Source organism: Culex quinquefasciatus, chromosome 3, assembly GCF_015732765.1.
Source record: "Culex quinquefasciatus strain JHB chromosome 3, VPISU_Cqui_1.0_pri_paternal, whole genome shotgun sequence".
Lineage (NCBI taxonomy): Eukaryota > Metazoa > Arthropoda > Insecta > Diptera > Culicidae > Culex > Culex quinquefasciatus.
The window spans coordinates 148,187,934-148,199,504 of record NC_051863.1 but is presented as its reverse complement, the minus strand read 5'-3'; the positions used below and the strand labels follow the sequence as shown (position 1 = coordinate 148,199,504).

General features: G+C 45.3%; 1 protein-coding gene across 1 annotated transcript; it reads left to right on the top strand.

The window, feature by feature from the left end:
• Positions 1-2,580: 2,580 nt before the first annotated feature.
• On the top strand, positions 2,581-5,572 carry LOC119769295. The gene is made up of 2 exons (XM_038261271.1): positions 2,581-4,184; positions 5,047-5,572. The coding sequence occupies exons 1-2, from the start codon at positions 2,581-2,583 to the stop codon at positions 5,570-5,572; spliced, it is 2,130 nt and encodes a 709-aa protein (XP_038117199.1).
• Positions 5,573-11,571: the final 5,999 nt, after the last annotated feature.

The following is an 11,571-nucleotide window of genomic DNA, read 5'->3' as shown; positions in this document are numbered from 1 at the left end:
CGGGCGCTAGAAACCCATTGTACGAGTTTCCACCACCCAACAACGGATCAGGTGGAAAAACGGACGCGGTTAGAGGCAGACCGAGCGGTTTGTTGGATCCGATCCCGGAGCGAAAGGAACCAGCACCATCTACATCAGAATCGGTTGGATCGATCGCAACGAAAGTGTCTAGAGGATCTGTGGCACTGCGAGCACAAAGATTAAAAGCGCTGGAAGAAAGACAGGCACTGAGAGAAAACAGCTCGAAGAAAAGCTAGCGCTCGAACAGGAACTTCTTGAGCAAGAAACGGTCGCTGGGTCCGATGTAGAACAGGACGGCTCGGCGAGTAAAAGTGACCGAAACAGCTCAACTGATTCTAACTTTCTGAACATCACCAATTGGCTCGAAGATCTGGAAAGATCCGGCGAAGGGGCCGTATCGACGCCACGAGGAAACCGGACCAAGGAAGAGGGCCGGTCAAGGCCAGATAGCTCTGAGCAACGTGACTCGGTGTCACTTCCTACTGATCAACACCATCCTCCCCCCAAGAATCCTGCACGGCTGAACAGCAACCAACTGGCGGCACGCCATACCGTGAAGGATCTTCCCAGATTTAATGGTGATCCCGAGGATTGGCCGCGGTTCATCGCAGCCTACGAGCGGACGACAAGGATGTGCGGATTCGGCAACGACGAGAACCTGGACCGATTGGAACGCAGCCTGTACGACCGCGCTCTATTCTATGTCAAAGGGCTGCTACTATATCCCGAAAATGTACCACTAATAATCAAGACACTCGAAATCCACTGCGGGAACCCTGAACTTATTGTGGAGACCATGGTGCAGCGAGTTCGAGCGATGTCACCACCGAAAGCTGATCAGATGGAGACAATCATCGATTTCGGGATAGCGGTTCAAAACCTATGCGCTACGATGACGGCTTGCCGAATGAACGAGTGCTTGTATAACGTGGCCTTGCTGCAGGAGCTCGTCGAGCGTCTACCGCCAACGATAAAGATCAACTGGGCTCTACATCGTAAAAGCAAAAAGACCGTGTCACTGGCAGACTTTGGTGAATGGCTCGGTACACTGGTGGAGGCGCTAAGTAAGGTCACAAGGCCGCCAGCTGGGCCGAAACACCAGATCGGCCAACGGGACCGTAGGAATGAACAAATCCATGTCCATTCAGACGATGTCAAGGAAAGAAACGCTTCAAAGGGCTGCCACGTGTGTAAGGAAGACTGTCAGTCGCTGGAAAAGTGTGGCGAATTCGGCAAGATGTCGCCACTATCACGCTGGAAACTGATCAAGGAAATGGATATCTGCCGCAAGTGCCTGAAAAAACATATCAGAGCGTGCGACTCTAAAGTCCCTTGCGGTACAAACGGTTGCCCATTCCTGCACCACAAACTTCTCCACGACGACGCCAAGCACAAGCTTCCGGAACAAGTAACCCAGGACAAGCCGAAAGAGGATTGTAACGCACACCAATGCTGCCTAGGATCAGTCCTTTTCAAATATGTTAAGATAACACTTCACGGAAACGGAAAGTCCGTCCCTACATATGCTTTCCTCGACAGCGGATCGACATGCTCATTGATGGAACACAGTCTCTGGGAGGAGCTCGGATTGGACGGCGAAAAGCAACCGCTGTGCATTGGTTGGACCGCTGGGCAAGGTCGATATGAAGCTAATTCGGTAAGGTGCACGGTCGACGTGTCCGGGACCACTGGGAAACGACGCAATCGGCTAAAGAAAGTACACACGGTCGAGAGTCTACAACTACCCGAGCAGACGATGAACATCGACGACCTCTCGGAACACTATGGACACTTGGCCAACCTACCAGTAGAATCGTACGCAAACGTACGCCCGAGGATTCTCCTGGGAATGGACAACGCCTATCTCGACCAACCGCTCGAGGCCCGCGAAGGTGGGGAGAATCAACCTGTTGCTGCTCTCACAAGACTTGGATGGACTGTATACGGCCCTTGCTCGGTGGCAGAGGAGACACAGGCAGCTACAGAGTTCAACTACCATATTTGTCAGTGTGAGACTTTGCAAGCTGAGATGAAGCAGTATTTCATGCTCGACAGCCTCGGAACACAGATTCCCAGCAAGCCGCTGTTATCGAAGGACGACGAACGAGCAGTGGACATGTTGAAAAAAAGGACGATTCTTGATGGGGAGCGATACAGAACTGGACTACTCTGGAAGTTCGATGATGTGAAATTGCCCGATTCGAGACCCATGGCTCTGAACCGTCTGCGGTGTTTGGAGAAGCGGATGATTCGGGAACCGGAACTCGCCACAGCTCTGCAAGCTAAAATCGAGGATTACGAACAGAAGGGATACATTAGAAAGCTGACGGATGCAGAAGAACGGGCGGATCGAGATCGTGTGTGGTATCTCCTATCTTTGTTGTAACCAACCCAAACAAACCGGGAAAACTGCGCATTGTGTGGGACGCTGCAGCAGAAGTAAGAGGCATATCTTTAAACTCAGTTCTCCTGAAAGGCCCGGATCAAGTCACGTCACTGGTAGACGTTCTGCTGCGTTTCCGAGAGTACCGTACGGCTGTTACCGGTGACATAAAAGAGATGTTTCATCAAGTGAGGGTTCACCCGGACGATCAACACTGTCAGCGATTCCTGTGGAACAACGGCGCGCCCGGCTCAACTCCGTCCGTCTACGTCATGCAGGTGATGACATTCGGTGCCAGCTGCTCTCCAAGTTGCGCGCAGTTCGTCAAGAACATAAACGCGGAGCGCTTTGCAGAGGATTCACCAGCAGCTGCCAAGGCCATAATAAACGACCACTACGTAGACGACATGCTGAGCAGCGTTGAAACAGAACAAGAGGCGATCAAGCTAGCAAGCAGCGTTCGAGACATTCACGGACAGGGTGGGTTCGAAATACGCGGATGGCGATCAAACTCAAAAGCGGTTCTCGCGGCGCTAAACTCACAGGAATGCGAAGATAAAAATCTCAGCGAAGCCTCGCAATTCTCAACCGAGAAAGTACTGGGCATGTGGTGGGATTCGAGCACGGACACGTTCACTTTCAGGCTGCCAACAAAACCTGACAAGGACCTGCTCAATGGCCTCCGCGTTCCAACGAAAAAAGAAGTTGTTCGTGTGCTGATGAGTATCTTCGACCCTCTTGGCCTGCTGGCCAACGTACTGATGTTCCTGAAGGTTCTAATCCAAGAAATTTGGCGCTCTGGAATAGGATGGAATGCTACCATAACTCCGGAGCAGTACGAGAAGTGGCTCGTTTGGCTGAAGGTAATCGAAAAGGTGGAGGCCGTGTCAATTCCGAGATGCTATCGCCAGATAACGTCGAGCTCGTCGAAAACAAACGTTCAACTGCACACCTTCGTTGATGCCAGCACCAACGGATGTGCCACTGTCGCTTTCCTGCGGTTCGAGGAAGAAGACCGTATTGAGTGCGCATTTGTTGCCGGCAAAACTCGAGTTGCTCCGAACAAACTGACTTCAATACCTCGGCTGGAGATTGATGCAGGAACCATGGGAGTCAGACTAGCGCAGAAAATTATGGAAGGACTTCGAATCGTAATCCATCAACGATTCTTTTGGACCGATGCACGAGACGTCCTGTGCTGGCTGCATGCGGACCACAGAAACTACAGTCAGTTTGTCGGTTTCCGTGTCGCTGAAATACTGGAGAAGTCCAATCTGGCCGAATGGAACTACTGCCCAAGTAAGCTGAACCCAGCTGATGATGGGACAAAGTGGACGAAAATTCCCGATCTTTCGGAGAAGAGTCGGTGGCTCCATGTAATCTGCTTCATCCAGCAAAAAATGTCGGAATGGCCCAACAAACTGATTCACATCGGTACAACAACAACGGAGCTAAAGCACTCAGTGGGAGTACACTGCGTGACCGCTCAAGTAATCAACCCTGAAGAATTTTCTACCTGGAAGCGACTCTTGCGATATACGGTTCATTGCAAGCGGTACGTTCGCAATCTGAAGGAAACTACGAGCAATAGACCACGGACAACAGGTGAAATTACTCAAGAAGAACTCCTCGCGGCGGAGGCGTACCTACACCGGCTGGCACAGGAAGCTGAATACATCGAGGAAATAGCAATACTCATCAAGGCGGGAAAAGGTAACCCGAACGGTCTCCAGATCCCAAAAGGCAGCCCAATCTTCAAACTCTCGCCATACTTGGACCAGTTTGGTGTACTGCGGATGCAAGGGAGAACGGTAGCATGTGAATTCGTGGATCATAACGCTGCCTGTCCGGTTATTCTTCCAAGGAACCACCATATCACACAGCTAATTATCAGATCAATGCACTTCCGATACCATCATCTAAATCATGAAACGGTCGTCAACGAGCTGAGGCAGAAGTACAGGATTCCTCAACTACGCCGTGCGTGCTTTGCGGTTCGAGCTTCGTGCCAAGATTGTAAAAACCGTTATGCTCGCCCGTCGCCTCCGCTCATGGCCGAACTCCCCCCAGCTAGACTAGCCGCATTCACGAGGCCGTTTTCTTATACTGGAGTGGACTATTTTGGTCCGATTTCCGTTGCAGTGGGGCGACGAGTTGAGAAGCGTTGGGGTGTGTTGCTCACCTGTCTCGTGACAAGAGCCGTCCACATCGAGATCGCACACACACTTACTACCGACTCATGTATACTTGCTTTGCGCAACTTCATGGCCATTCGTGGAACACCACTGGAGCTCATCAGCGATCAAGGGACAAATTTCATCGGTGCAGATCGCGAACTCAAGAAGGCCTACCAAAGGTTGACCAAAATCAGCTCATCAGGGAATTCACAACTACCAACACCAAATGGACCTTCAACCCACCAAGTTCGCCACACATGGGAGGAAGCTGGGAGAGGCTAGTCCAATCCGTTAAAAAAGTCCTGAACCAAATGAAACTTCCGCGAAACCCCTCGGATGAAGTGCTAAGAAACACCCTGCTGGAAATCTCGAACATCGTCAACTCACGCCCTCTAACTTACATCCCAGTCGAGGACGATAACACCCCGCATTGACACCTAACCACTTCTTGCTTGGTTCATCCAGTGGTTCCAAACCACTTGTCGCATTCGACAATGGGCACACCGCGCTACGTAACAACTGGAAGGCGTCACAGATCTACGCCAACTTGTTCTGGAAGAAATGGGTAAAGGAGTATTTGCCCACAATCTGCCGACGCACGAAGTGGCATCAACCAGTGAAACCTATCCAAGTGGGCGACGTTGTTGTCATCGCAGATCCCGATCACCCTCGCAACAGCTGGCCCATGGGACGTGTCGTCAGCACTAACACCAGCAAGGACGGCCAGGTACGTAGTGCAGTCGTGCGTACGAGCGAGCGGTTCTACGAACGGCCGGCGGTAAAGCTTGCTGTTCTTGACGTCGGTGTTAATGAAGGTAAGCTGCCACAAGTTCCCAGCGTACCGGGGGGGAATGTTACGTCACTTGGACGTGCTACCGACGACAACAACACCTCCGAGGCAGGCACCTCTCGGATGAACGACTCGAAAGCAGAACCCAGAAACGCAGCCACACCCGAAGCTAGAGAAGGGATCGACGAACAAGCAGTGTAACGAAATAGAACCAATACCACCACCAGGAATAAAAGGCGCTAGGGACAATAGATGCACTTTTACTCTATTGAATCTATCGTGTAAACTCGCAGTAGGCCGACGCTTCACTGAAAATTAATTTCTAGCTTTCGTACGCATCTTATTTACCTAGTTTAAGGATAATTCAAGCAAAACAATGTAAAAGGTCCAAAGTCAAAAATGTAAACAAAACACATTTTTCTTGCAAACGATGCTAAGAGTGTTAAACTATCTCTACACATCGAGAGAACTATGAAAAATATGATTTTTCTATGAAAAAACAACTATTTTACCAAAGGCCAAAGTCAACGATATCTTGTTTGTTTTCAAAATCCTCATAGACCCTTTGCTTCTAAGGGCCATTGTGGAAACTGGGTTGTTTTGGTTTGAAATCGTGTTTGACCCAGGGACAAAAACAATGTGTTTCAAAACAAACACCGAAACAAAGAATGGCCCTTTGTTTTAAATTTGTACGAAACATCCAGCTGCCGGGACTGAACGGAGTAGCAATGCAGTGCGAGGCCACGGGACACATACTACTTCCGGCTGCGTTGACAAGGACGACCTAATCAAGCTAATCAACGTGAACACCGGAATTCCGAACAGTTCGCGCGCCCGCTTGAAAGTCCTGCCAGCGCTGGCTGGATGGCATGGTGCGTTCCATTTCATCTCGGCTTCGTCCACCGGGTGGTAGTAGCGAGGGAGGTGTGCGGAATAGCTGGGATTGGGTGAGTGGACAATTTTGAAAGTGCAAATTCCAATACAATATTTGTCTTTAGATCCCAAAACCCAGCAGCACCTCAATCCTGACAGTCCCTACTTCTTCATTTCTTTCACGAAGGAAAACCTGCGGCCGCACGTCAACTATACGCCCCGCTTCGGCAGCAACGACGTGCACCAGGTGAATCTACCCCCGCCAACGGCTACGCCAGGAATCAGCCCAACCGACGACGCCCGTTACAACCCGAACGGTTTCAAGTGCTGATGACGATTACGGTAGTGGCCACATGAGCGAGACCGACGACACGAGCGCCAACACTACGTCGCCGGAACATCGCCGGATCCGGAGCGGCGGATGCGTTAGAGTTCGAAACAAGAGTATGCTGGCCTCGAGCGCGATCGTTAACCCAGGGTGCTGTGACTGCTCCGACGAATAGTAGGAGGCTGTTGGCGAAGAACCGATAAAGGCAGCATTCGAGGAGAATCTGCTACCGTAAGCAGCGGTGGCCGATACAAGCTTCGGTACAGGTCAGCAACCGCCAGCCTCGTTCCAACACCATCCGCGACGTCTCGAATCAACGAATGAGCTCTTCCACTATCAGAGATTTAATCAAAATAAAAATTCCCTGGTATTTCTGGGCAATTCCTACACCATCAAGACGTGCGTCATTATGATTCCAGTAATTGTCTGGTTTTGAAAACGAAAAAACATAAAATTTACATAAATTTATTAGATAAAACGGATAAAACCATCACTTGAAGACACTGTTAGTCCATTTCTCCTGTTTGCTATTCCGTGTCGCTATCTCGTTCCGATGAATGTACCCGTTAATAAGAACTTTCGCACAGAAAGATCCCACCTCCCTCTCGGGTGGTGGCCGGTCAAGTCGTCGGTGCCATCGACCCATAGGCAACATAAAGATTCGGCGGAGATGGCCATGCAATTTGGCAGCATTTATGTTGGTAGCTTGGTTCCTACGCCTCCATCGAAATCGTACGATATTCCTTCCACAGATGCTTTAAGCTGTTTCCTCTAAGAAGGCCACTCTGGGTGTTAGCAACACCGTGTTGTCCTCACCCTAGTTCCGAGCATGTCTGGAGCACCTTCCGGTCAAAATCGTCTGAGTTTGTGGGCTTTTTAGCCATCCAAGTATCCAGCATTTTCCTGTAAAACAGAACTTTATAATGTACTTTAAATCACTAATACCACACAGAAAACTGTGCTAAAATATTGAACTTACCTTTTGAAATGCAGGAAAACTCGATGTGTAACAGTCAATGTATGAAAAACGCGACATTTACTGTAAAATTTACAAAAACGAGCGAAAAAATATTGTTGATTACAAAGGCCCAACACGAAACACGAAAGGCCCAACACGAAAGAACAATTTGTTTTGGTTTGGCCTACGAGGCCAAAAAACAAAATAACAACAAAAACAAAGCCTGCCATCGTGTTTGGACGTTTGCCATAGGACCCACATGGAAAATGAAACACGCAAATGTTTACAAAGGCTGTAAATCGCAAAGGGCTAAATCCGATCCGGCATGTTGATAACTTTTTTTCAGGCCAATGTATTTTTTTCATTACTTTTCCCGGGAAAAACACCATTTTTGCATAAAATTGAAGATGGGGAAGCATAACACATCTAGTTTTATGCTTTTTATTTGATTAATAATCAGAATTGGCAAATTATGTTCGAAATAGGAATTGAAAAACTAACCGCAGATTTCATCCTCGTTTTTCTCAATGTTTTGAAAAATGTGATTGGACGTTTTACAATGTTTTGCTTGAATTGTGCTTGAGAAAACTGTTTTTAGAGCACCTTCACGCAGGTCGTAAGCACATTCTATTGCCCAGAAAAAGCGCTACAAACTCTAGCGAATTCTATTATAATTAACTATTAAGTAAACTGTCGATCAGCGCACCGGCTGACACGAACCGCATGTTGATCATTCCGGCTTACGAGCGGACATAGGGCACTAAACGTAAGCAAACAAACTTATCTAGATAAGTTTCACTGAATTCCTGTACTGAATTACCTCTATTTTCCTTCCCAAACATGCATTTTAGGGAAAAATTAATACGTCGAAATAAAGTTGTACTCCTTACTCGCAAAATTGAAGTCGATTCACGTAGCCACTTCACGTACAACGCAGCGTATTTAATTGTCTGGAAATCCTAAGCCCACAGTTAGGGGAACTAAACCCTTTCTCAGCCTATTTCTATTATCGGCCTATCAGCACTTTGATCATGAATTACAGCTTATATAAAGTGTTTTTGACTGTTCCAAAGTAATAAATAGCTCAAATAAAAGTGAGCAAGCAACTCTCGATTGTTGAAACATCTGAAAATGTTAATTTAATAGCACAAACGGCAAAAGTGATGAGAATTGGTCGAACGGCTTAGTGTGATTAAAATGGGTATATTTCCCCTACCTTGTAACAATATCCCTAGTCCGGAAAAACCATGTGTTGCGCGCGCGCCCACTTGGGACTGCCCCCGGTGTTGTAGGCTAGGTTGTTTATAACTTTGGGGGTGGACGAAGTCCAGTGGGAAAATTTCTTGGAACACGTGGTTATGGGGTGAGGTTGTTAGTTGGTTTCTTGGGTTAAATTAAGGTTTTTTTTAATGATCGATAAAATTTCAGCTTATGTTGATGTGAACTTGATGACAAGGGGCTTTTTAGCATCGTGTTGGGCTGGTCACTAATCTGGATTTACACTAAATTTTTCATATTTCCGAATATTTACTAAATCCTTTGAAAAGATTAATTCCAATCACTCCTGAAATTTTTATGAAGATATGTCATGATTCAAGTAAATACAAGAGGATTTAAGTTTCAAGTTCTGCCATGCGCAAAGCGGACTGTCAAACTTTGTGAGCGTTTTTCTCGGAACACCGAGTGCCACGATATCTCGAGATTAGATGGACCAAATCGGCTGAAATTTGGGGTGAAGACTCTCAAGACATATCCCGTGTGTATGACGAAGCCCGATTTTAAAATTCTGCTTTTAAAAAAATACAAAAATCTTAAGTTGACGATTTTTTATACATGAAACCCCGTTTTTTTTTAAATAAACTTTTTCAAAATCGGCCTTTGTCATGCACACCGGTCTAATGAGCCTTCACAAAAAATTTGAGCCGATTTGGTCAAAGCATTGTTGAAATATCATGACACCCGTTTTTTGAAACTGCTAACTTCAAATAGCTATATCTCGGCAATGATGCAACCAAATGTCTTCAAATTTATGTTGATAATAGTTAAAAATATTTATGTTTTAAAATGCCCTGAAAACAAATTAAAAAAAAAGTATGAGTTTGTACCAATACCAACCAAGTAATTTACGAAAAAAAGTCGTGAAAAAGTTACTCCTGTTTTGTTTTTTTTTAAACAACCAACTTTTACAAAAAATGTTCGTATAATCACGATAACTCGTGATGTTTATACAAACATTTTTGAGAATTATGAGTATGCAAGCATTTAGGGACAGCTTATTAACGAACATATAAGCAAAAATGTGACTGTTATATTGGATGTATCAAAATTAGTGGCCAAATCAAATTTCTATCAATGTCACCCCGGGCTATCAAAGTCACCCCAGTTTACGGTTTTTGAAACTATTTTTTTTTGTCCGAAGAAGACGTCTTATTGGAATTCTGAGTACCGTCAGTGGGGGTGACATTGGGTCTGGGGGGTGAGATTGGGTCAAAGTGTTTTTTTACGCATTTTACCATTTCTCAGATTCTTTTCAATGAAACTGAATTCTGTTAAAAGGGTTGTGTAGGGGACATCTTAAGATGACTTCGCTGAAAAAAATTTGTTCCTAGAACATATCCTGTTATTTTGGCAGAAGTCTAAAGTTGGGGTACGTTTTTGGCCAAAAATGACCTCTCGAAAAATCATTTTTCTAATATTTTTGTTAGAATTGCTCGAAAACTACCCAAATGTTTGAAAATCTCCACTTCAAACATTGTAGTGTGTCAATACGATTCCCTCGAACAAGAAACGCTGTTGGATGATTTGTTTTTACCATATCTTTGTATTTCAGCATCATTTTAGTTTCATTTGACTAAATGTCACCCCCTCTAAGGGGTGAGATTGGGTCAATTTTCAAACAATTGGCATTTAAGGTAGTGTTCATCAAAATCGACCATTTTTTGGGAAAATGTTAGTAAACTATCTAAGAACAAATCTACGTTAAAAGATTTTCGATGTTATTTAAATTGTTTTTGTTATTAAGAAATTTCGAGAGGTGTTTCGTTTTTTGACCCATAGTCACCCCCACTGACGGTACGCCTTTAGATCGGGCGTCCAATAATAAATAAAAGCTCAAAAAAATTCAAATCAATTTATTGAAAAAAATGACTTTTTTCAAATGTTCAAAAATGAAAGGGGTCATACGGCCCTCCACCACATGATATCGAAAAGTGGTGCTTGCATTGGGGATAATGACATGATTATTTTTCGATCGTGTTGGTGATTGGATTATGGACCATTTGGAGGTCAAATATTGGTTAAAGTAGTATAGAGTATAGTATAGAGTCTCTCAAATTATATTCATGAGAAAATTGATGGAATTGTCCAAAAAATTTCTATTTCTAGTGACTTTACAGAAAAAAATCAAATTTAAAATAATATTTTGATAGACCCCGCATATTGTCGGAAAAGAGTGCCAAATAACAGACTTTGTTTTTCTTAATTTTATCGAAAAAATACAAGCGCAATTCCCAAAAATGCGCTGTCTGCTTTTCACCACAGTATGCGCACTTGAAGCTTGATTTGTGCTTCTGAATTTTTTTCAATTGGATTGGAAACTGAACTTTTCGATGGAGTGGTGATAATTGTTCTTCTCTAATTGTGATAGAAGGTTGCAGTCAGAAGACTTTTGTTGATTTTTTTCAGAAGCAGCAGAATGATAGAAGCTAAAATTATTGACAGTCGATTTCCAGTTTCCAATCACAAATGTCATCCTGAGAAAAACAAGCTGTCCTGGTAACGTTAGCTATTCCAAGCACGCAGGATGGTTGGCAAATGAAAAATTCATCAGCAAACGCATTTGTCCCAGGTAAAGTTGTCACTCACCGTTGATGCCGTCTACAGGACATTCAATGGAATATGCTCAATTAGTGTACGTCTTTTTCCGAATACTCGAAAGAATGGAGCGAAATTAGTGCATTTCTCGTGAAGGGTATAAATTTGGAGTGAAACCTCATCGCACCGTGGTTTGAAACTTTTATTGACGGCAACTCGCAGATAGCG

Excerpts from the sequence above, each read along its gene's own strand:
- LOC119769295 (XM_038261271.1), top strand. The coding sequence starts at position 2,581 with ATGTTTCATCAAGTGAGGGTTCACCCGGACGATCAACACTGTCAGCGA. Across the intron at positions 4,185-5,046 it reads CTCTCGCCATACTTGGACCA|TGGTTCCAAACCACTTGTCG; the intron begins GTTTGGTGTACT and ends TGGTTCATCCAG.